We start from the raw sequence: 26,010 nt of genomic DNA, 5'->3' as shown, positions 1-26,010 counted from the left end.
AGGAAAAGGACAGTTTGTAACTGGACAGTGACTGCGGTGGAGTTGGTCAAATAGATACATCAGAATTTTCTGTCCCAAGGTTGTCACTTCAGGCTGGTACTTTCTTATCCAGGGCTACTGCTGTGGCCAAAATCATTTTTCGCCCGCCTCTTCTGTAGCTGCGCCTACACCCTACATTTGTTTCTTTGTAGACCTTTAAAGGTGTTATCTCTCATTTTTGATTTGGGTTTTAGACATTGTGAAATCATGGAAGGTGGCTGGAACTGGGTGGATCGAGAAGATTTCAAGCAGTGTCAGCCTGGGCCGAGGAGTGGAGGTGGGAGAGCTGCGACCTGTTGGGATCCTGGGAATGCTAGGATTGGTGGGTCTACCAGCATGTCGTACAAAATGAGGGCAGTCGTTGGAGGCAGGGTCCTGGAGGGCCTTGAATGCCAAGGTGACGGTTTATACTTGGTCTTTTAGATCAGCGGTTCTCAAAGTACAGCCTTTCAGACCAGTAGTAGCAGCAGCACCATGGACCTTGTTAGAAATGCTGAATATTAGGTCCCAGCTCAGAGCTGCTGAATCAGAAACTCTGGGAAGGGGCCCTGCTGTCTGTTTAAGGAGCCTTCTAGGTGACTCTGATGCTTGTTGAAGTTTGAGAACTGTTGCTGAAGGCAATAGGGACCCAGTGGCAGTCTCATGGGGGAGAGACACACATTTAGAAAGAAATCAGGTCTGAGGGGGCAAGAGTGAGAACACCCAGGCTGACCAGGAAACGGTCAGAGTGGACGAGGCCAGAAGTCCAAGGATGTGAGATGGGGGCACCATTGGTCAGAAAACGTTTAGAGGAGGGAGCCTTTGAACTGGAGCTTAAAGAATGCGTAGGAGTTCTCCAAGGGGTAAGAGAGGGAAGAGCGGTCTGAAGGCAGCATGGATGGAAGTGTGGAAGAGAGGAGCCTTGTTCTCAAGTACTAGGTTAAAGGTGCACCAGCTTTATGGTGTTTCCTTCTGTGGGGTGACTGTGGGCCCCATCCTGTGTCCAGGCTCGGGTGCTCTCTGTGGCTCCAGGAGCCAGCTTTTCTGTGTGGGTGTCTTTGACGAAATCAGCCTTGACCTGGGGTCTGCTTTCAGGGGCTGGGCTTTAGGATGAGAAACTGACCGTTGCCCTGGCATCCTGGGCGTCTTGCCCAGTCATGGCAGTCGGGACGGAATTTTCCCCGGTGGGGTGGAGGCCACTCACCAAACCACCCCACCTGCAATCTGACAAGACTGACTCATTTTCTTCTAGAGTTTTTAATCTTCTCATGGTTTCTTATGACCGCTTCTGCTTTTGAATACAAATGGTGCAAGTGATATTCTAAACTAGTGCTATCCAATAGAAATATAATGTGAGCCATATGTATAATTTAAAAATTTCTAATTACTACATTAAAGCAAAAATAAACTAATGAAATTAATTAAAATAATAGAATTTATTTAACCTAGTATATAAAACATTATCATTCTGACATGTAGTCAATAAAATAAATACTGATGAGGTATTTTAGTTGTTTTCCATTTTAGGTCTTCAAATCTAGCATGTGCTGCGCACTTACAGCGCATCTCAGTTTAGGAGCTAAAGTTTCATCAGAAATGTTTCCTCTGTATTTAGATATCATGAAATTTCTGGATGAAAAAGCAGATTCATGTCCTCAGGTTGTTACAGTGTTCTTAAATGTATCCCAATAGTAGAGTCAAATATCAGTTTTTAAATTTAACTTAATTAAAAGGGAATAGACTGATCGTACAGTTCTATGCTAGCCACGTTTTGGGTGCTGAAGAGCCACGTGTGGTTCTGTGTGGCTCAGCAGCCACATAGGGGTTATTGCCTTAGACAGTGTAGACCACGCGGCTCTGGATGTATACCCAGGCCTCGCAGACAGGCGAGTGCGGGGAACCCTGGGCTGATCTCATGAATTTCCTTTGGTTATAACTGCCCCTCCCTGGTTCCCACCCCTTGCCATGACCAGATTTTGATGTCTGGGAAAGCCTTTCAAGGGTTGGGTCTCTTCCTACAGGGGAGTGAGAATGGTATGGTGGTACGCGTTTGACAGTCAGCTCTCTGGGAAGAACAGCCCTAGTTGATAGCATCTGCCAGTGTCTGTGGCGTAAATATTCCCACCATGGTCAATTTCAAGCTAAAACAAAATGTCACTTACAGAGCTGCAGGACCACTCCACGATGAAGTTATTTCTGCCATACAGATATGATAGATGTCAACAGCCTCAAGAGTAGAGAGAACAGTAGAAAGTGCTAAAATAATTAGAGAGTTGATGCATTTTGAGTGTTTATCACCTTTGTTGTCTTTAATACAGTTTTTAAAATAATAAGGTTACATAACTTAATTTTAAACATAGGTTATATTACTAGGTTACAAAAATTCCTGAAAATTTAGCACAGTGCTCACAAGCCAGTGAAAGCTGGCTCTGGCACACCCCTAGATTCAGATGAGTGTTGCGTTGACTAAACCACGGACTGCTACAGCTGGGTGTCACGCAGCCAACGTCTCATTTGAAAAATGAGACAACTGCGCACCAGAGAGGGTCTTAGTTAGTTCACTCGCTCAGTCATGTCTGACCCTTTGCGACCCTACAGACTGCAGCACGCCAGGCTTCCCTGTCCATCAGCAACTCCCAGAGTTTACTCAAACTCATGTCCATTGAGTTGGTGATGCCATCCAACCATCTCATCCTCTCATCCCCTTCTCATCCCACCTTCAGTCTTTCCCAGCATCACCGTCTTTTCCAGTGAGTCAGTTCTTCAAATCAGGTGGCCAAAGTTGGAATTTCAGCTAAAGTCACACAATGAATTAGTTACAAGGCCAGACATACAGACATCAGATACTGTGGATGAGAGACCCTGCTCATGTCACAGTGCCCTTTGAAAAGCCCTTCCACAGCTCTCCAGAATATATTCCAAGCCCATTACCTGGAACATAGGCTGATTATAGTCTGTCTGCCAGCATCTTCCCAGGCCTCCCTCTGCAGCTGTTCAGGCTGCTTGTAGGTGGCACCTCCAGGTCTTTGCATCTAGTGCCTTCCTCCAGGCAGCCCTCCGCAGTGCCATCTGCAGAGTCAGCGGGACCTCTCCTTCCACACTGAGGCCTTTTAGGCTCTCCCAGGCCCCTCTCGGTGGAGCGCACCTCCTCTTCCTCCTCTCTGCTCCTCTGCGGCCCCTCATCCTCCCGTCGCGTTTCAGTGCTGATGCCAGTGCTGGTATCCCCCTCCCCTGGTAGGCAGGACCCTGTCTTCATGCTCCTGCAGTGCTGACCCAGAGCAGAGGCAGGAGTGGAGGTCCTGGGGCGCCCCTCCCCTTGGGGCACTGGCCCCAGGGACAGTGAAGGCAGTGGAACCCTGCAACCCACAGAGCGTAGCCTCGGGGCAGTGTTGCCCTTGTTTTTGGCTGAAACAATTCTCTAGCTTTCAGTCGCTTGCAGGGTGGAAGCTTTTCCTGTGCAGAATCTGGCCAGGAAGTGAAGGTGGCTGTGAAGTCCTGCGTGGCAAGCTGTGATGATTCTGAAAGCTCCTGATTGGTTTCTGAGCCCGGGTTGCCCTCAGCCTTTCTACAGGACAGCAAACCTGCTGTCGTGATCTTACCTGTTCACCATGGGACTCTGGCTCTTGTCTCTAGAAGCTTGGGTCATCTTGGAGGAATTAAGCCTGCAGCCCTGTCAGATCACAGGGTTCTCCATTTATTCGTGTGGACAAGTGTCTGTTGAATTTCTTCCTTGTGCCTAGTCCTGATCCCGCCCAGAGGATACGGAAATGATCAAGACCAGCCAGATCCCTGGCCTCGCTGGGCTCAGAGTCCAGTGGTAGAAGCAGACAGTATGGAAGCAGATAAAGAAATAAGCGAGAGGACTTCAGCAAGTGAGAAGTGTGTGAAAGAAAAAGAGACTGGGAAATGTGATGGAAGTTCTTGGTGGGAGGGGGGCAGGCAGGTCAGGGGCAGATGCTTCAAATAGGATAGATAAGGAAGGCCTTTCTCGCGAGGTGACCTTTCAGCTGAGGCCCCAAAGACAGGCTGCAGGGCAGACCTGCAGAAATTTAGAGAGCAGAAATTTCCAGGAAGAGAGAATAGGAAGTATTCTCGGAGGCCCTGAGACAGGACTCAGTGGAGCCTGTAAAGGACCAGACAAAAGTTGTGGCTGGAAGATGGCAGAGGAGGAGAGGCAGAGACCCACGTGAGAGGAGACCAGATTCTCTCTGGCCCTGAGCACGTTGCTGAGCACCTGCTGTGTGCCAGGCCCTGTTCTGCGGGCTGGGGATTCAGTGGTGAACAAGAGATACAGTTCTTGTGCTCAAGGAGCTTACAGTCTGGTGAGGAAGTCAGCCAATTAGCGCATAAACACATAATTCAGGTAACCATAAGGACCATGATGGATATGACATCAGAGGTGTGACTTCGAACAGGGCAAGCCGCCTTTCGTGCATGGGCAGCGGGAGACCTGTCCGAGAAGGACCCAGCTGAGGGAGGATCCAGGGGTCAGCAAGGGCCGCCGAGGTGTGAGAGTGTGCTTATCACGTTCAGAGGGGCCGAGGGGCCAGTGTGCCTGGGTTGGGGTGGGGTGCTAGGAGATGACAGGCAGGTAGGGGTTGTGGTCTTATTGTGGGTGTCTGGAGGCCTCGGCGGGGCGGCGGTTTCAGGCAGGCCAGGTCCGCCCTCTTCCTCAGCCATTAGTGGGATTAACTAGTCTGAGTCTTCACCGGCTGATTCTTCTGCGTGTGTCGCGTGCACTGCCCTCTTCCCCGCCCTGCGGTGGAGGAAGTGGGGACCAGTCCTGGCTCGTAGCACCAGCTGAGATCTTAGCTGGCCGCTGAGTCCTGGCTCTCTACCGCTGAAATGGAAATGATGATAACACCCTCGCCCGTTGTAAGGATTACGTGAGGTGTGCAGGTTGGGCACGGGCAGCAGAGTCTGGCCCAGCGTGGGTGCTTGGTTAATGCCAGTGACTGCCTCTCCCCTCCTCTCACAGTTCTTCCTTTCCGTTCCCACTGTGTCCTCATACTGGGTTTCCGGAAGCCTCTTCTCTTCTGCCCTTTCTGCCTTTTACTCTGAACCTTGCGGAGACTTTGCTGTGATCACACCACTGGCCAACGGGATGAAAAGTGATGTCAGGGTGGGTGATGAAGTCTGCGCAGGGTGAGGAAAGGCCTTTCGTGCACCCGCAGCAGGGCTGGCCTCCACTCCTGCAGACCTGGCACAGGTCAAGTTCAGAAGCCCCTCTGCCCTCAAGTTTTGTCTGGGCAGAAAGTTTTCCACAAGTTTATCAGCCCAGGAATCTCCTCGCTGACCACCAAACAAAGCACTCTTACTTAGCATGGAAGGCCTCCACAGTCAGGGAGCCTTCCTGGATTTCCCCACCCCACCTCCCCCAGGGATGGCCTTGTCATTCTCAGACTTACAGAGCTGTAGTAACACTCTTGGTAGGGCTGCCTCTCCTAAACCTCATTCATTGTGCTACCTCTGGGATAGTTAGTATTTGTTTAAGGTGACTCACTTTTTAGAAGTTAAATATATTTATTGAAAAAGAAACTTTCATCTCACTACCCTAAATGGAAAACTAGGGCCCTCTTGCCATAAATAGAAATAAAGGAAAATAAACCAGTTTGCTCCATTCTGGCCCAATCCCTTTGCCTGCCAAAGCCCTCCACCCTGGGCCTGCACTCCACGTTAGAAGGGATGCTGTCACTGTGGGCCTCCTCGGTGCCCGGCTGCGACTGGGCTCAGAAGGGAGGGTGAGCAGGGGAGGGACTCCTCTCCCCCAGGGCTGTGCGGTGCCCCAGTCTCAGGACCTCCTCTTGGGGACACGCCCCAGGCCAGGGCACTGTTTTGGCCAGTGCCTTTGGGCTTGCCAAGCCCGAGAGGCCAGAGGTTGGGGTGGTCCTCTTAGGACTGGCGTGGCCCAGCTTGTCCAGAAACACTTGCGGGACAGAGACTGGGTGTGGACCCACCTCTCCCTGGAGGCCACCACCTGGGGGCCAGTGGTCTTGCTCCCCAGCTCATGTCTCAACTTGCAGCGTCCCCACCTGCACTTTCCAGGCATCTTTAGCTGTAGAGCCCTCTGTTGAAATCTCATGGAGCCACAGAGAAAGCAGCAGCTGCCCCAAGCTGGAGGGGCAAGCTTCCCACCACTCCCGTCTGGGGAACACTCCCATGTTCCCCAGAGGAACTCCCAGGCCTTCTGGACTCTGGTCTGTGTCAGGGTTTGGGTCATTTTCTGTGTAGGGGGAGTGGCCCTATATGTAGGGCCTATATGTAGGGTGCTTAGCTCTGTCTTTGCCTCTGTCCCTGGTGGCTCAGATGGTAAAGAGTCTGCCTGCAGCGCTGGAGACCTGGGTTAGATCCCTGGGTCAGGAAGATCCCCTGGAGAAGGGAATGGCTACCCACTCCAGTATCCTTGCCTGGAGAATCCCATGGACGGAGGAGCCTGGTGGGTTACAGTCCATGGGGTCATAACAGTCGGACACGACTGGGCACACGTGCACGGCCTCGGTGTTGCCAGATGTCCCCTGGGGACCAAATCGCCCTCGGTCGAGGCCCGTGCCTCTCCCGCTCACAGCCTCTTGTGTTGTTGGGAGGAGCCAGTCAGGCCGTGAGCTCGGTCACAGACTGAGGATGCTGGGCTAGGACAGACCCACGCAGATTTTGTTTTGCACACGAGATGGTTGTAGGAATTTGCTGCTAGCATTTTGTTGGCCTTTGGACATTTTTTTTTTAGAACAACCAGCAGATGTGGCAGCAGTTGCCTGGGGCTGGGCAGCAGTGGCCCTTCAGGTGGAGATTTGCTCTCTAATTAGCCTCAGACCTCACTACTCCCTAATGTCCCCCAATACTGAGCCTGAGGGCTGTTTGTCACTGGCACACACCACTGGTTTTCTTTCTTTTTTTAAAAAAGTGATCAAACTGCAGTTGATTTACAATGTTGTGTTAATTTCTTCTGTACCGAATGACTCGGTAATATATATGTGCAGTCTTCCTCATACGCTTTTCCATCATGGTTTCGTGTAGGGTATTGATTGACTAACAGTTCCCTGTGCTATCCGGCAGGGCCTTGTTGTTTGTGTCCATCCTGTATGTAATAGCTCACATCTGCTAATTCCAAACCCCCAATCCTTCCTTCCCCAGGCCCCCTCCACCTTGGCAACTGTAAGTCTGTTCCCTGTATCTGTCACTGTTTTTCTCAAAGTAGAAGTGAGAGGATCTATTTCTCATCCTATGTCTCTATCAAATGAGGAAAGTACAGATAACTAAGAGGACTGTGTTTTCCCAGAAAATTGTGCAAGATGCCTGTTTTTTCATAGAGTCAGGGCTGCTTTGCCCGTAACTGAGCTTCCCAGATCTGGTGGCATTTAAACCAGGGCTCCTGGTGTAAGGAATCCAAAAATAGGCCTGTGAGGCATATGTGACCTTCCTGTGCGTGTACACCGAGTTGTGTGTGCCTGTGAGTCTGAAGAAGTGACTGCAGGCTTTCCAGAATGTGGCCGCTTGTCTGAAAGTGAGCCTCCTCCCGAGAGGAAGTGCAGGCCCGGGTCACAGAGCAGGGTGTGGGTGGGAGGGGCCCGCTGTCCACACATGTTCGTGTGACCTCGTGTCACCGGCCAGGGTCTCTGTGGCTTGTCGCCTTGGGCTCCGAGGCTAGCCGTTGGTCACCCGCAGAGATTGCATATCTGGCCTTAAAATAATACAAGAACTGTAAAGAGAATGTGGCGCGAGAAAGTCACCAGCAGCGCGGCATGCATGGAGAGAGCCGCTCAGCGCAGTCGAAGGGCGCCGGGCTGGAGTCGCACCGGAGGTCGTGGGTCTGGGACCAGCCCTCTGTGACCCTCGGAGGCACCGTCCCTTTCCTGCCCCGCTCCTTCCTGGCCCGCAGCGCCCAGGGCGCGGAAGGGGTGATCTCAAGGAGGTCTTTTGGCCCGAGCCGGCTCATTTTGCCCTTGCCCTCTGAAGTTTGAGCTCCATGTTTGTGGTCAGCTTGGTGCCCAGTGGTGGCCCTTCTTGGCAGAATTGTGGGCAGCACCTCTTCCCATGGGATCCTGGTGCTCCTGACGTTCCCTGGCGCTTGCCGACCTCTGCGCCCTTCTGCATTAGGCCTGTAGGGGCGTCCACTTCGGGGACACACGTAATCGCAATGGCATTCCATAAAGCACTGTCCATGGGGACTCAGAGTTGGACACCACCGAGCGGCTAAGCACAGAGCACTTGAGAGCCTGTGCGGCTCGAGCCACCGGGCAAGCGTGTTCTCACTCCTAACCACTTCTGCTGCCCAGACAGGGCGCTGTGCAGCCCAGGCAGCGGAGGCAAGAGGCAGGGGGTGGAGGTGAGAGGGAGGGATCAGCAAAGGAGCACAGAGAGCGGGCCTTTGCTGGACACTTCCTCTGTGCGCTGGGCCTTGTTGTGATTAACTTGCCAAATCCTCACATTTCTATTTCTATGGGATTGAGATGTTGTCAACCCATTTTATGGGTGTGAAGACTGAGGGGGAGAGAGAGAGAGAGAGAGAGAGAGAGAGAGAGAGAGAGAGAGAGATTGGCTCAGGGCTCCCAGCCAGATTCCAACCCAGATCAGCCAGATTCCCACTGCTCCAGTGCCCCCACACCCCGGGTACCAGCCCTGGGAACCACTGGGAACTGTTCAGAGGACACAGCCTGGGCCGCCCTCCTGCACTTGAGGAGCCGTTATCTTGCAGAGCATGTTTTGGCAGTGTCTGGTGGGGAGGGGCCTGTGGCTCTGGAGTCCCTCCAGCTTCTACCTTGGGTCCAGTGGACCCCCAGCCCTGAGCAGGTAGAACCGAGTAGCTGTGGACGGCAAGGCTGGAGTAACATGGGGCTCTGTCTGGAATCCTGCTGTGGCGGTGGCTGGGCTGGGGTCTCTGGGTCACATTCATAGGCACAAGGCGACTCTTGTGGTCCAGGGACCTGCCTGCCACGTTCCCAAGCACTTAGTTCACCCCCTGAGCCCATCAGCCAGCTGTCATGCCCTCTGGGGCACTCCTGTGTGCCCCTCCCACCCCCTCACTGCTCACTGCTCCTCCCCAGCTTCACACACACCCTCCCTGCCTTCGGTCCATCAAGCAATGGCTTTGGAGTCAGCCAGATGTGGGCTGGAGTCTGGCTGCCTGTGTGCTGTTGTGTGACCCCAGGTATATCTCTGAGCCTCAGTTTCCCCATCTGGACATTAAGGGTGATGACATTGATCTCGAAGCCGTTGGCTTCGCTAGAAACCCAGTGTGTCCCAGCTGGCAAGACAGTAGGAGCCCCATGCCAGGCACCCAGCAGACAGGTCATGTCTGTTGTTCAAAGTCTAGATGGCAATTAAATGTGCAAACCTGGCCCACAGGCTGTACCGAAGACAGGCTTCCTCTAGAGTTCTGCAGAAGTGTGACCCTTCGTAAGCTGGCGTTTCTCGTGTGAGAATCCAAGTGTCTGGCTTGACTGGAACGTTTGGCAGCTCCAGCCACAGGGGCGTATACTCCCGATGGCATCTATGAGCTGGGCTGAGCGCGGTCGCCCATAGACGACCACCTGCTGCCCATCTGCCGCCACCTCCGCCCAGGCGGCCTCGCTGCCTTTAACCCAGCCTGGCCCAGATGCGAGTGGGTAACTGCAGGCCTGCCTGGGAGGTGGGGAAGCAGAGGGATGAGCCGAAGGCTCACAGGCAGTCTTACGTCTTCCTTGGGTCCCGGGGGCTGCTGCTTCCTTCCTGGCTGTGCCCGCACGGGTCTCGGTCTCCGGAGCCCTTAGATTTGGGTCCTCACTGATGGGCCCTTCAGTGCTTGCTGCCATGGCAGAGCCTCTGCGTCCCCGTCGCAGTAGCTCCTGCCTGTGTCTGGCATTCTGCATCCATGCTCTCGGGTGGCCGCCCCGCCTCCCCGGAGCAGGCGGGGCAGCCACTGTCCACTCATTCTCTCGTCCAGGCACCGACTCACTCGTGCACTGGTTTGTTCACCAGCAAATGTTTCCAGACTATCAGCTGCCGGACTATCCAGGCAGCTTTAAGGGCACAGACGCAAAGCTCTGCCCTTCAGGAGTCCACATTCTATGGGGCAGTGGGGTGGGAGCGAGGAGGCAGACAAAGAATGAAACTGTAGAGCGTGTAGCCGGATAGATGCTCGGACTTGCCCGGGGCACCCAGGGTCGTTGCTTTGCTCTCTGCTGCTCTCAGACTGTTCCTTCAACTTTTCTGGGACAGCTGCTGCTGGTGCTGGGGCCTTGTCTGTGAGAGTGTGGTGGTCATGTCAGCTTCCCACGTGCGTCCAGCCTCCGGTGTTACTGGTTGGAGCACACTCGCTGAGTGCCAGGTCTTGGGCTTTCCCCAAGTCTTCCCATTTGTTCACTCCCCAGGTGGCAGATTCTATAGTTGCAACTGAGGGTCAGAGCTCTACGCTTACTTGTTCCAAGGTCATTCCTTGTTCAAGGTTAGTTAGTGTCAGGGCCGGAATTAGAACCCAGGTATGCCTGGGAACCATGGCTGGAAGAGCCTGGCGGGCTAGGAATGGGGTCACAGGGTCGGACATGACCGAGTGACTGAGCATGCGTGTCTGACTCCAGGGTGGAAACCCTGGGCTTACCTATTTACTCAGGTTTTCGTTCCTTGGAGATGATCCGGGGGTTGCCCTGGGGATGTGATAGAACACGGACGCCCACCCTGTGCTGTCTCCCTGGCTGTGAGCAGCTCAGCCCCGTCTCTGCCGCCATGCCCACCTCACCACCCTGCTCCCCTTGGTTTCAGTTCTGCTTGCCCCTCGAGGACTGTCTCACATGCCACAAACCCTGAATGATTTTAGTTGAAGAATGTGCGTCCTACCAGGCAGGCAGGCCTCCCAGCAGTGTGTCTGTGCTTCCTGTGGCCCTAATTTCCTGGTCGTGTGGGCTGTGAGTCCGTCTTCTGAGGAGCACGGCCCTGGACCACCCCTCTCTTTGGCAGCAGCAGCCCTGCCACCCCTGGTTTTGGGGAATGATGGCTGGACAGACAGATGGCCAAGAGATCAAAAATATCTGTGCAGACAGAGATCTGTCCGTGTCTCCCCTGGGGGCTGAAAATCCAGTTCGTGTCTGCCTGGAGTCTGGTCCCAGCCCTGATTTCCGGTGTGATGAGTGGCCATGGGGACAGTCATCCCCGTGTCGATGGTGACTGGCGTCTGTCGTGCTCTGCAGGGTGGCAGGCCTGGTGCTTGTTGTTCTTCGATGTGCTAGCCCATTTACTCTCCCACGCCTCCCACGGTGAGAACGTGTTATCCCCATTTACAGTGAGCACATACTATTAGAGGCTCAGAGAGGTGAAGCATGTTGCCTGAAGACACACAGTGGCAGCGTTTGGACTTAAGCTCAGAGGAACGCTGACCCTGAAGTCAGTGCTCCTGACTTCTGGGCCAGACAATGCCAGAAGTTAGGCATCCCCAGCTGGAATCACCTCAGTTCCATCCCAGGGGTGCCCCGGGACTGGGGCCAGCACATTTGGCGCTGCCTCGGTTATCTTGACTAGTAATTCCCTCCCCTGCCCGGGGGGTGTGCCAGATGTGCTGGACAGGCTTAGGGGTTCCCCCTTGCAACTCCAAGGTCATCCCCTGTGTGCTTCCTTCTTGCCCGGGGGCACTCAGTTGCCAGTCTCGAGGGGAACTCGAATTCCTTCCCCGAGTCTCTGTGAATGTGGTGGGTGGGGCTGGGGGCAGAAGAGCAAGGCCTGGCGTTCCCGGGAGGCCTCGTGGGTGTGGGCTGCCCCTCTCAATGGCCGCATTGTCTGGCCTGGAGCTCAGAGGTGTGGAGGTCCTGGACTCCACCTCCAGGGACCAGCTGCTGAGAAGCTGGAGACATTTTTGGGTTCACTTTTGTGTTTTGGGGACCTTCTTTCTACAGGTCTCTGTCAAGTAAACAGAAGCCTCTGTCTTCTGTGCTGGTAGGGTGTCCCTGTGCCTCTCAGGGCAGGGAGACCTGGGAAAGAAGGGGTGAAGAGGCAGCACCCACCCCTGTTCCCCAAAAAGAAGCAAGTCTCGAGAGGGGAACGGGCTTGCCTTTGGCTGCACATTTCGGCTCCCTTTGGACCTTGGGAGTCGGACAGACCTGGGTTTCTACCCTCGTTCTGTGGACTCAGGAGGTTGGTGGCTTTAGGGAGGCTCTTTCCCCACCAACCTCAGTTTCTGCATCTGTGAAACAGAGAGAAACACAATTGCTTACAGGAGGAAGCAAAGGAATGCTTGTAGAATGCTCAGCACAGTGCCCGGTATGACTTAGGCGCTCAATAATGGCAGTCATTATCTCTGGTCTCTTGGGCGGCAGCAGAGGGAGGGACTGGCTTCCTTTCTTTGCAGAATCAGCTATGTGAGTCATCTTTCTGGCAGTTTTGCTGATTTCTGGGCATCTGAAGGCCACTGAAATGTTTCATTCATATTTCTTCGTTCTCATAAATTCATTCAGCAAACACTGTTCACGAATCAGGTCCAGGCTCTTGTAATTTATGATATGAATGAACTTTTATAATATTAAATATGACATTTAATGATTAAGTGATGTCCCTCACCTTGGACCCTCAGATGTCAATGTTGCAAATGACCTTTCAGCTGTTAGAGGCTTCAGTTTCCAGGTTGGGAAACTAAGGCTCAGAGCAGGAAAGGGGTTTGGACAGCACAGTCACAGGACAGGGGAAGGTCTGGGACTGTGTCCAGACCTACGCAAGAGGTGTGCTCAGTCGTGTCTGACTCTTTGTGACCCCATGGACTGTAGCCCACCAGGATCCTCTGTCCGTAGAACTCTCCAGGCAAGAAGAGTAGAGAGAGTTGCCCTTTAGTTGTATCTGCATTTAGTTGCAGGAGTGTTGCCGACATTTAGTCATTGAGCATCTCTGTACCCAGAACTCCTGCTGGCCTTGGGGAGGGCCAGGTAAAGGAGCAGACCCAGGCCTCGAGCACCGTGCAGTCTCCAGGGTATGGCTTGAGCATGCCTCAGCTGTCTCTTGAGGATGGTCAGGCTTGGTCCTGCTGCCTGCGGGCTGTACATGTTGGTGATGTCTGAAACCCCGTGGGTGGTTCAAGCCTGCTCTTATCTGGGCTGTGACATCTTGGCTCCTTTATCTCCGGGTGAGCAAGCTCACTTGGTATGTGTGAGCTGACCCCTGGGGCCCAGCGAGTGCTGGAGCAGGGAGACAGAGGCGCCTTTTCCCCCACCGCCGGGAGGCTATGTCTCAAGCTGTTCTGGCTTCCTTCCTGAGGCACAGGGATGGGGGCGTGGGGTCACTAGGTCTCTCCATGGTGGTGAGTGCAGCTGACTTGGCAGCCAGAGAGGCCCCAGTTCAGGTCCTGGCTCTGGTAACTATTTCTGTGACTTTAATTTCTCTGAGCCTCAGTTTCCTCATATGTAAAATGGGAATAAAGCATCACCAGATACTGATAATAACAGGTAGCATTTGTCAAGCATTTACTTACTGTGTGCCAGGTAATGTTCTGAGAGCCAGGCACCTGTTACCTTAGCCCTGTTCCCTTTAATCCTCACGATAGATCCCGTGAGGCAGAGGCATTCTTCAGAATACCCACTTCAAATGGTAAGGTAATTTATGCAAAGCACTTGGCATAGGGCCGGGCACAAAATAAGACTCTCAGTTCCTATTAGCTGTCGTGGATGGGGAAACTGAGGCCAACCTGTGTTAATTGATCAGGCAACCGCTTACGTCCTGAGGAAGTCGAGGGCATGGAGTGAAACTATGACGGCGGGGGACAGTGAACTCGGTGGGGGGTTGGGGGACGGTGGGTTTTGTGTGCACGTTACTTGCTGGGGCAGAAATCAGCTTGGCGCAGGACTTTGGTGTCAGTGATTCATTCTGAAGGGTTGATCAGGTGGAGGAGAGAGATTTTAAACTCTGCTCTGTCAGTCCTAACGATTACTGAGCTGATTCTCTATTTGCAACAGCTCCAAGGAAGATTTTTATAGTCACCGGTCCCAGGGCAACTCTGAGAGGACACTGCCCACGTGGGGAGAGAGTACCTGCACAGGTGCAGGGCCAAGTTCCTGTGGCTGAGATAGTGCAGGAATAGAGCAGGTGCCTCGTCAGTCCTCGGATGGACGAGTGCACGCATGGTCGGGGAGGTGAGCTGGCCCTCCAGGATCCTGTAGCAAGGCCGGGACCCGTAAGCTGCTCCATGACAGCTGCGTAATCTAAACTGATAGGGGATCAAGGTGAACACAGGTTTCCAGTTTCTTTTGGGCGCCAAGCAGTCGCAAGCCAGTGACCGCAGGCTGTCTCCCATTGGGCGTCCTCTGAGCGTGTTTATGGGCTGAGGTCTCCAGGGACACAAAGAGCTCGTGAGTGCTGACTAGGGAGACCAGCTGTGCCGAGGTTACTCACCTGACAAGAGGGCCCAGGAAAAGCAAACGCCTCCTGCTCTGGAGTGTGCTCCCCGTATTTAGGCTCAGGCAGACCTGTCTTCCTCACGCAAGGCAGCTAGCGTGAGCAGCCTGGAATCAGATCCCAGCTCGGCCTGTACCTGCTGTGGGTCTCGAGACTGGGTGGGAGGGCAATTCCAACCTGGCCGGTGGGGTTAAATCCTTATAAAGAAGATATGTTCTGGTGCCATGAGGGATGGCTGTGACATGTTAAGTGTCCTGCAAATGATTGGGGAAGAACTCTAGCCCAGGGACAGACTATGAGGTCATAAATCAGAGCACCTGGGTTCAAATTCTGGCCTCATCTCCTATTAGCTGGGGACCTTGATAAGTGACTGAAATGCTCTCTGCCTCCGTTTTCTCATCTGGAATAGGGGTTTAAGGAGCCACCCGTGGGTCACATCTGGCCTGCCACCTTCTTGCACACCCTGAAGTCCCATCACCGTGGGCCATGGGATTTGCTGGCACACAGCCACACTCATTTGATAAGGTCTCGTCCACCAGTGCTTTCAGGCTGAAGCATCAGAGGCAAAGCCCTGCAGAGCCAGAATTATTTACTGTCTGGTTCTTTATGGAAAGGTTTCCCTGATGGCTCAGTGGTGAAGAGTCCTCCTGTAGTGCAAGAGATGAGGGTTCAGTTCCTGGGTTAGGAAGACCCTGTAGAGAAGGAAATGGCAATCTACTCCAGTATTCTTGCTGGGAAAATCCCATGGAAGGGGAGTCTGGTAAGCTACAGTCCATGGGGTTGCAAAGAGTCAGACGTGACTGAGTGACTGAGCATGCGTGCTCTTTACAGATAAACTTTGGAGATCCTTGACGTAGAAAATGGAGATGATAACAGTACTCACCTTAAAGAAGTGTGTGAGGATTAAATGAGCGACTGCATAGATGTCCTTGGACAGGGCTTCACATATGGTGTCCGCACTTTTCTAGCTGGAAAGCGTTTAGGCCGTATTGTGAGGCCCACAGCCTGCCACCCTGGGAGCCTGCCCCCAGCCTCTGGCAGCCACTCATCCTTCTCTCTCTGTTGCTGTTCAATCGCTCAGTCACGTCTGACTTTTTGTGTCTGGATGGACCGCAGCACACCAGGCTTCCCTGTCCTTCACCACCTCCTGGAGCTGCTCAGACTCATGTCCGTTGAGTTGTGATGCCATCCAGCCATCGTGTCCTCTGTCATCCCCCTCGCCTCCTGCTTTCTGTCTTTCCCAGAATCAGGGTTTTTTCTAATGGGTCGCATCTTTATATCAGGTGGCCAAAGTATTGGAGCTTCGGCTTCAGCATCACTTCTTCCAGTGAATATTGAGGGTTGATTTCCTTTAGGATTAACTGGTTAGATCTTCTGTCTACCATGGATTTGCCTATTCTGGACATTTCATAGAAATGGAATCACATATGTGTGGCCTTTTGTGGCTGATGTTTTTTTCACTTAGCACGATATTTTCAAGGTTCATTCATATGTGTCAACACGCCATTCCTTTTTAACGACTGGATAATATTCCATTGTATGGAGGTGCCACATTTTGTTTCTCTGTTCATCCCTTGATGTGTTCTTGGGTTGTTTCCAGCTTTTAACTATGGTGAATAATGCTGCTTTGGTATACAAACATCTGTTTGATACTCTGCTTTTCATTTCTTCGGGTATATACTCAGAAGTGGAGAGCCAGTTCATAGGGCAATTCCAGTTTTGATTCTGTTTCTAATTTTTAAGATTTTAGTTTTAAATTTTTGAGGAACTGCCATGATGTCTTCTGCAGTGGCCACAGCATTTTGCATTCCCACCAGCAACACACGTGTTCCCGTGTCTGTACGTCCTTGCTTGTTTTCTTTTTTTTTTTTTAATAGCCAGTCCGATGGGTGAAAAGTGATATCTGATTGTGGCTTTTTAAAACCTATTTATTTTTAATTGGAAGATAACTGCTTTGCAGTGTTGTATTGGTTTCTGTCGTACATCAACATGAATCAGCCATTAGTATGCATTTGTCCCCTCCCCCTTGAACCTCCTCCCTCTCACTTCCCACCCCATCCCGCCCCTCGAGGTCTAAATTGTGGTTTTGGTTTGCATTTCTCTAATTACTAATGCTGAGCATATTTTCATGTGTTTATTGGCTATTTGTATATCTGTACGTGTCTATTCAAGATTGAGTGGTAAAAGTATATTTTTTAATATATTCGTGATGTTAGTCGCTTATCAGATATATGATTTGTAAGTATCCTATATACTTACATTCTGTGGGTTGCTTTTTCACCACGTTGATAGTGTTTTTTTGATGTCCAAAGGTTATTATATTTGATAAAGTACAGTTTTTTTTCTGTTGTTGTTGCCAGTGCTTTCGGTGTCAAAACCAAGAAATCATAGCTAAATTCAATGTCATGACTTTTCCCTCATTTTTTTTTCTTCTAAGAGTTTGTAGTTTTAGCTCTTCCATTTATGTCTTTGATCCATTTTTAGTAAATTTTGGTATATGATGTAAGGGACCATCTTCATTCTCTTGCATGTTGGTAATTCCGTTTTCCCCACAAAATTGGTTGAAAAGACTATTCTTTTTCCACTGAATGCTCTTGGCCCCTTTGTTAAAAATCATTTGTCTATATATGTAAGGGTTTATTTCTGGGATGTCCTTCCGTTGGTCTATGTGTCTGTCTTTATGCTATTTTGATTACTGTAGTTTGTAGTAAGTTTTGAAATCAAGAGGTATGAGACTTTCAATTTTCTTTGAACAGTTTTTTCCAACTGTCCTTTCTCAAGGTTCTTTTGGTGCTTGGGGTCCCTTGATATTCCATATGAATTTTAGTATGAATTTTTTCAGTTTCTATAAAAGATGCCATGGGCATTTGGTAGGGATTGCGTTGAATCTGTAGATTGTGTTGGGTAGTATTGACGTCTTAACAAAGCCTTTCAGTCATGCATAGAGGATGTCTTTCCATTTCTTTGTATCATCTTTAATGCTTTTCAGCCACGTTTTGCCCTTTTCAGTGTACAGATCTTCCACCTCCTTGGTTTAATCTTATTCCCTCTTTCTAGACAGTCCTAAGTATTTTCTTCTTCTTGATGCTATTATAAATGGAATTGTTTCCTTTATTTTCTTTTACTGGATTTTTCATTGTTAGTGTCTAGAAAGAAGCCCAGCATGTTTTTCTTGTTGTTTTTTGACTACACTGCAGCATATTATGGAGAAGGCAATGGCAACCCACTCCAGTACTCTTGCCTGGAAAATCCCACGGACGGAGGAACCTGGGTGTCTGCAGTCCCATGGGGTTGCACAGAGTCAGACACGACTGAAATGACTTAGCAGCAGCTACAGCATATTAAAAGGATTATATACCATGACCAGTGAAATTTATTCTTGGAAGCAAGGATGGTTTACTATATGAAAATCAATGAACTGCCTTGGGAGAATAAAGGTGGGAGAACACACGATCATTTGAGCTAATGAAGAAAAAGTATTTGACAAAATTCAGCACTTCCATGAGAAAAACATTTAACAAGCCAATAGAAGGAAAGTATCTAAACATAATAAAGGTCACATATGAACAACTCACAGTGAACATACTCAGTGGGGAGAGACTAAACACTCTTAAGACCAGAGACGAGGCAAAGATGCCTACCGTCATCACTTCTATTCAGCATAGTATTGGGAGCACTAGCTAGCACAATGAGTCAGGAAAAAAGAAAGACATGCAAATTGCAAGAAGAAGTAAAATTAGTTCTGTTTGCAGATGACAAGCTCTTATATATAGAAAACCCTAAAGAGGCTGTTCTGGGCATGGTCCTGCTGGGACTTTCATTGTGGACAGGCACAGCCCCATCCCTTTGCAGATGAACAGATGCATCTGTAGCCATGGGTGATTTTAGGCCAGTACGTTTCATTAAGAGTACTTCTAATATGAAATTTTATAACATAGTAGTTGAATAAAATGTAGAAAATAGACCAAGAATAGACCAAGATGGGGAAAGAGTGTCAGACTTTATTTCGGGGGGCTCCAAAATCACTGCAGATGGTGATTGCAGCCATGAAATTAAAAGATGCTTACTCCTTGGAAGGAAAGTTACGGCCAACCTAGAAAGCAGAGACATTACTTTGCCGACAAAGGTCCGTCTAGTCAAGGCTATGGTTTTTCCAGTGGTCATGTATGGATGTGAAAATTGGATGATAAAGAAAGCTGAGTGCTGAAGAATTGATGCTTTTGAACTGTGGTGTTGGAGAAGACTCTTGAGAGTCCCTTGGACTGCAAGGAGATCCAACCAGTACATCCTAAAGGAGATTAGTCCTGGGTGTTCATTGAAAGGACTGATGTTGAAGCTGAAACTCCCAATAGTTTGGCCACCTGATGTGAAGAGCTGACTCATTTGAAAAGACCCTGATGCTGGGAAAGATTGAGGGCAGGAGGAGAAGGGGACAACAAAGGATGAGATGGTTGGACATGAGCTTGGGTAAACTTCAGGGGTTGGTGATGGATAGGGAGGCCTGGCATGCTGTGGTTCGTGGGGTCACAAAGAGTTGGACATGACTGAGCAAGTGAACTGAACTGAAACCTTTTGTGGGTATTGATGTAATTTTTCCATTCTCTTTTCTAAACAGGCTATTTAGTAATATCCTAAGGCATTCAGACGATTGTTTTCTTTTTATTTATTGTTATTATTACATTTATTGAGATAATCATTTTATTAATTAAACCTCATGTATTTCTATAAAAGCGCTAAGAAATTCATATTATAAGCTCCCTGTGACTGAGAGCTGAAATGTGAAGTGTTAAGACCCGTGTAATGGAACCCAGTGTGAACCATGTCATGAAAGAGACATTATTTTTCTCTTTTACGTCATATAAAAGGCACCAAGACATGAAACTTTTTAAACTAAAAGGACTGAAAAAAGCCACTTTCAAAAAGAAAAGGAGAAGAAGAAAAACCAAACTGTATTTTGCCACATGTGAGAGTACAGTTGGGCAGAATTACAGAAAGTTAATAAACAGAACATCACTCTGACATAGGCTATGATTAACTCCAAATGAGGACTGCTGTTTCAAAAAGAGCTTCACATTTTGAAGTGTAGTTTACAGGACAGTCGTCTTCTAAAGACACTTCGTCAGGGTCCACATGCAAATTGTAGAATATTATAGATTTAATCCTGATGTAGAAGGAAAAGTTGGTACGTTTATTCATGGGAGTAAAACCAAAGCTAAACTCAGAGCTTCCCAGTAGCTGGCACAGAATAATAATGATAACGGAAGATGTCTGTTTTGAGATATTAGTCTGCCATCTTCTCTGCTGGCTTTCCAAATAAAGTCATATTCCTTGCCTCAAAGAAAATAAAAAGTAAAAAAATACGGGAAGTGCAGGGCATCATGGAGGTTTCAAGTTGCAGAAGAGGAAGCAAACTAGATTGGCAGACTGCTTCAACTTTCGTAGTGCTGACCTGGGAGGGGAGGGGTCACGGGGGCCTTGTGTAAGGGCCTTGTGCAAGGGCATTGTGTAAGGGACAGTTTCACTGAAAGATGCAGGAACCGCCCAGGTTTGACCACTTCTCATACTGACTTTTGATACTGGCAGTGGGAGTGTTGATGAACTGTAATTCTGGGAAGGCATGTTTTTGTAGGAAGCCTATATAGGGACAGGGAGGCCTGGCGTGCCGCGATTCATGGGGTTGCGAAGAGTCGGACACGACTGAGCGCCTGAGCTGAAGTGTGATCTTTCTAGAGATTTCCTTTGCTAGATTCACCAAGTGCATATTCGTTGGTGTAGCTTTTGTATTGGACGTGTCGTTGGCTGTCTGATGACGCTGGGTGGAGAAAAGATTAGTACCACTTTCAGATGAAGAAATCGAGGCATGGGGACATTAAGTGGCTTACCTAGGTGCACATAGCTAATAAGGAAGCCGACTTGAAGGGCTTCCCAGGTGGTGCTAGTGGTAAAGAACCTGCCTGTCAGTACAGGAGACATAGAGACATGGGTTTGATCCCTGGGTGGGGAAGATCCCCTGGAGGAGGCCTTGGCAACCCACTCCAGCATTCTTGCCTGGGGAATCCCATAGACAGAGGAGTCTGGCGGGCTACAGTCCAAAGGGTCGCAAAGAGTTGAATAGGACTGAGTGACTGACCACACACATGCCAGCCCTCGAGGCCAAGCCCACCACCTTTTCCTCCTCAGCTGGCCCGTGGTAGAGGAGGAGACGGCTGCGCCTGCCCTGTGCCTCTGTGTGTGTGAGGCTCAGGCTTGTTGCTTGATACATACCACCTCATCGGATCCTTAGAGTGGTTCTGGGGGCGTCTCTAGTGTTGTCCCATTTTACAGAGAGGTAGGTCATTGCCAAGGCTGCGTAGTCAGTAGCTGGTGAAAACACTGACCTGGGTTTGGTGGTGGGACTTGAGGGCATGCAAGAAGTCAGTGAAACTGCGCATAAACATTTGTTCGTATTTGCATCTTTCTATATGAGGGGTGAGAAGGTGGCTTTCATGGGGTCTCAAAACACAAGACAAAACAAAAAAATAACCCTGAACCCCTGAGCTCAAGAAAGAAATCCTAGAAACAGTTCCTACTGACTGAGTCTCACGTGCTGCCCATCAAGGCCTGGATGACTGTCACTCCTGTGGGCTCTGGGCGTGCCACTCCACCACCTTACAGGCCACGTCCATGATTTGTGTGGTGACTGAGCTGGGCTTCCCTTCCACTCCTGCCTCTTGTGGCTCGGCTTTTTCTAGCAATTAGGATTTGGGGTTCTCTTTTGTAGCACCAAGCATCATTAAAAGGCAGAATGGTATACTGAGCTTTGTGAGGTTGATGCCCGTATCCAGGGCGCTCTGACCCTGGGAACAAGCCTGGTTGGTTGGTGGTTGGTTCAGTGAACACTCGAGTGAGTGAGTTAGTGGAAGAAAGAAGTACCACTTCCTCAGGTACTGGGTTGCAGCATGTTAACGCATCTCTGATGCCATTTATTTAGGACGATAGCACAGTGGTAAAGAGTAGTCCAGGGGAGCTGGGGCACGCCTGACGTCCTCATGGCCAAGCAGGGCCAGAGTGACTGTCATCAGGGGCCCTGTCCTTCCTCCCTGGCAGGTGGGGGTGTGTGAGCACGTGGACAGTGCCTTGCCCGGCCCTTCCCGTGGCGTGTAGCTTTGTCCAGCATGTGGCAGGCCTGTCTGCTGCCCTGGGCTGAGGGAGGGCGCTACAGCCTTCCCCTCCCTGTTACCCTTTTCTCTGGTGTCCCTGGCCCAGCTTAGAGCTCCCTGCTTGACCTCCAGGGGTGGCCTGTCCCCTATATATAGCTCAGAGGTGGGGCCCAGCTAGGAGGAACAGCATCAGCAGCTCCGTCTTACAGTTGAGAAAACAGGCTCACACGATTGAAATGACTTGCCCAAGGCCACAACTAGTGAGCGGTGGGCTTGGGACTTGGGTCCAACCAGGCATCACCGCATCCTCATATTTACAGTGCCAGGAAGCCTCTGGAAAGTCAACTATAAGTTAGGAGGCCTCGTTGGAACACTGAAGCAGCTCCTCCCTCCTATGGCTGGAGAGCTGGCTCTGGCCTGAGATCTGGCTCTGGGCCAATGAGGTCACGCCTGAGGTTTTCTTTTCTGTTTAGAGCAGCGGGCCTTCTTGAGCGGCCCTCAGGCACTGTGTCTGACCTTGAGTTGGAGGAGATGCTGGGAGCGCCTTGAAGTTTGTGTCACTTTCTGCCTTCCCCACCCATCTCTACCTGCACTTTAAAAAAAAGAGAAAGTGTCTTCCTGTATATATGAAATGAGCCCAGAGTCGGCTAGAAAGAGCGAAGATGGGAGTAGACCAGGGAGGGGGCCTGTGTCAGCACCCCTGGCACTTGTGACTCTAACTGGCTTTTTCCATTTGCTGCACTGGGCTGGGAGCCCTTGAAGGCCCATATCAGGTGGTTCTCCCAGGGCCTGCTACCTGTTGGATGTGTGTTGAGTGAATGAATGAATGACCTGGAGGTTAGGAAAACCTGCTCTCCATTCAGGAGCCACTAGACAACTTGTGTGGCCTTGGTCAATTACAGCTCCTTTCTGGGCTTTGATTTCTCTACCTGAGCTGGGTTTCATGGACCTGATGTTCTGATACTCCAGGCTCTGGGTGACGGAGAAGAGTCAACAGACAGGTGCTGGAATCCTCTGAGACTTGGCTTTGAATTGTAAGAAGCAGGGTGACTGGCGGGTGGGGGTGAGTGAGCGGACAGGGCTGATCAGAGGAGAAGGGAAGGATGCGGGCTTGGGGCTTGGCTGAAAAGGCTGTTCACTGAAGCTGCAGGTTTCCATGGTGACTTGTTTTGTTTTGTTTTTTTTCCTCTGAAAAATGAAGTGCCCAGGTAATTCTTGGGCGTGAGAGCCTCCTGTAAGAACTGATGCCAGGTTTCAGGGGTGTAGGGGCAGAATGGACAAACCCCTGGGCAGGCGCGAGAGGGGCCAAAGAGCAGATGCATCAGGTGCTAGCAGACCTATCTGATCAGGGCTGGCCCTGGAGTGGCTCCCGATTCGTGAGCTGGGCACTGCTGCTCATGTTACTTTGCCTTGTATTTTCTGCAGATTATGATCGAGTTCTGTCCTGGGGGAGCCGTGGATGCCATCATGCTAGGTGAGTCATTTCTTTTTTTTGGCCTCTCTGAGTGGCTTGCAGGATCTTAGTTTCCTAACTAGGGATTGAACCTGTGTCCCCTGTGGTGGAAGCATGGAGTCCTAAGCCCTGGATGGCCAGGGAAGCCCCTGGATAAGTCCTCCTTGATGCTGTCGAGCACTGGGATCCATCACTTTCCTACCCCAGTAATGCCCATGGTCTGTTTGAGTACCTTCCCACTCTGTCCACATCTGGGAGCAGGGGTTGGGTTACTGGAGAGGATGCAGGGTGCTCAGAAGACCAAAACTTCTCGTTCAAAGAGCCATATGTCCTTGAGTGGATCACTGGCTCCCTCAAGCTGTCTGGATGTAAGACTGGTGTGCTGCCGCTTGCCGAACCCCACAGCACTTGTAGGAGGTGAGAATGAGAGCCCTGAGGGAGGTTCTTTGAAAAGCGGGGATCTCCACCCATTTTCTCTCAGTTCCCCTGATGGAACTAACTGGTCCAGCTCCAGGCGGTTTGCTCTCTGTTGTTGGCAGCTTGAAGAAACTGCCATTACTATTTTAGAAAGCCAGGTGGGATAAGAGAAGCTGGCATGGGGAGAGCTGGCCCAGTGAGAGCCAGGTCGCAGCTGCAGCTCTGTGGCCAGGAGTTGACTCTCCCACAGATGCCTGCCGTGCTCAGAGGGTCTTTCTGCCCTGGGTTGTCGCCCATCGCCTGGCAGAGCTGTGTGGAGGGGCGAGCCCAGGCTTCCTGAGGGCCATCCCAGGTTCCTCGGCTTGCTAGCTGCGGGGCGCTGGGCTGGCCCCTTTGCAGCGTGGGGGGAGCGTGCGTCTGGCGCATCACTGTATGGCCGCTTTAGTGTGTTAACGCCAGTGCTCGTTCTGATCCTGCTGGCTGTGACTTGCGAGCTGTTATGCTCGTTCTGATCCTGCTGGCCGTGGCTTGCGAGCTGTTATACATTCTTGGCTCTCAGCTCTCCTGAGGAGCAGAAGGATGAGGTGCAGGTGGGGATGTGGTTTCAAAGGGGGCTTAGGCTCATCTGCAGTGTTGCAGCTTTGTTTTATTAGGACGAAAGTGTTCATGTATTGGTGTGTGATCAAAAATTTACCTTAAAAGTTGACCATGCTGTGTGATTCCAATTATATGCCTTCCTAGAAAAAGATGGAACTATAGGACCAGATCTAATTAGTGATTGCTTCCCGGCTGGAGTTGGGGGGTGAAAGGGGGACAGTGGGGAATTTGGGGGAGTGATAGAAGTATGTATTCTGTATCTAAACTGTGGTACTGTTGGTGTGACTACATACAGTTGCCAAAATTCACAGAACTGTACACCCCAAAAGGCGAATTTTACTGTATGTAAATTGTATCTCAATAAATTGGACTTTAAAAATGTGTCATAGGGACTTTCCTGGCCATCTAGTGCTTAAGACTTTGCCTTCCGGTTCAGTCTCTGGTTGGGGAGTCAAGCTCTCACATGGCTCCTGGCCAAAAATACCAGAACATAAAACAGAAGCAATATTGTAACACATTTAATAACAAGGCTTTAAAACATGGTCCACATCAAAACAAAAGAAATTGTTTTAATTGTGTTATGTCTATCTACCTCTTTGGATTATTATAAAGCTTTCATGAAATTACACACCCAACACTTTATCCTTGTGCTGGCGCATTGTAAAGCCTCAAAGAATGGTGGCTCTGAGGCCATCCTCCTCCTCCTCACTTTGATTTTTCCTGTTTCATCTATGTAAGTAGACCAGACATGAGCCAGGTACACTTTTGACATTTAAAAATTTGCTACAGACATTCCAGCATAATCTCAGGACCAGCGTAATAGTCATCACCTTTCCTTGACTGTGTTCCATGCTGAGACATTAACATGCTTTATCTCTGGAGCCCTGCCTTCATGTCCTCCTCATTCCATTTTACAGACCAATAATGAAGATGCAGGGAGATAGAGTGACTTGCCAGAAATCACATGGCCAGTAAGAGGCAGTGCCCAAGTTCAGGCGCAGTCTGTGTGGCCCTGAGGTCCTCACAGACTCTGAGATTGGACCCCTGCTGGGGGAGATGCACGGGTCGAGGACGAGGCTGCAGGGAAGGAGTTATGGACCCAGAATGATCCCTGGTTCAGGAGCCCTGCTCCGGAGCCGGGCTTCCCAGGACACTGGAGGCAGCGCCTCCACGCTGGCTGGCATGCTTGTTTTTACTGAGCCTGAGGGATCTGACCTTGGGGATTCCTCCAGGCACTGCAGGGGAACCTGGAAGCCCCAACCAGAGGGAGGCCTCAGTGCAGTGCCTTTGCCCACCAGCCTGGGAGCCTTCAGCCTAAGGACCACGCAGGCAGGACTGCGAGGCTGACCTCAGCCCGGGAGCTTGGGCAGGAGCAAGAACTAAGTAATCACAGACTGCCCTTGTCTGTCTTGGGTGGCCCTACACCATGGTGTAGACTTCTGACAAGATGTGGTCTGCTGGAGAAGGGAATGGCCAACCACTTCAGTATTCTTGCCTTGAGAACCCCATGAACAGCATGAAAAGGCAAAAAGATATGACACTGAAAGATGAACTCCCCAGGTCGGTAGGTGCCCAGTATGCTACAGAAGATCAGTGGGGAAATAACTCCAGAAAGAATGAAGAGACAGAGCCAAAGCAAAAACAACACCCAGTTGTGGATGTGACTGGTGATGGAAGTAAAATCCGATGCTATAAAGAGCAATGTTGCATAGGAACCTGGAAGGTTAGGTCTATGAATCAAGGCAGATTGGAAGTGGTGAAACAGGAGATGGCAAGAGTGTGAACACTGACGTTTAGGAATCAGTGAATTAAGATGGACTGGAATGGGTGACTTTAACTCAGATGACGATTATATCTACTACTGTGGGCAGGAAACCCTCAGAAGAAATGGAGTAGCCATCATAGTAAACAGAAGAGTCTGAAATGCAGTACTTCAATGCAGTCTCAAAGACGACAGAATGATCTCTGTCTGTTTTCAAGGCAGACCATTCAGTATCACAGCAGTCCAAGTCTATGGCCTGACAAGTAATGCTGAAGAAGCTGAAC

The 26,010-nt window shown here is 50.5% G+C and overlaps 1 protein-coding gene across 3 annotated transcripts in view; it reads left to right on the top strand.

Annotated features, from left to right (window-relative positions):
* STK10 (serine/threonine kinase 10) overlaps positions 1-26,010 on the top strand; it is a 152,773-nt gene that overhangs the window by 33,852 nt on the left and 92,911 nt on the right. For all 3 annotated transcript variants that reach the window (XR_011249595.1, XM_069556024.1, XM_069556023.1), the window contains exon 3: positions 22,923-22,971. Coding sequence is in view for 2 of the 3 variants with exons in the window: in XM_069556024.1 (XP_069412125.1) it covers positions 22,923-22,971 (49 nt within the window). In the remaining variant the exon portion in view is untranslated. The remainder of the gene's footprint in view (positions 1-22,922; positions 22,972-26,010) is intronic.

The sequence above is a fragment of the Ovis canadensis genome, chromosome 16 (genome assembly GCF_042477335.2).
Source record: "Ovis canadensis isolate MfBH-ARS-UI-01 breed Bighorn chromosome 16, ARS-UI_OviCan_v2, whole genome shotgun sequence".
Lineage (NCBI taxonomy): Eukaryota > Metazoa > Chordata > Mammalia > Artiodactyla > Bovidae > Ovis > Ovis canadensis.
The sequence above is the reverse complement of the archived record's forward strand: the minus strand, read 5'-3'. Positions and strand labels throughout refer to the sequence as shown.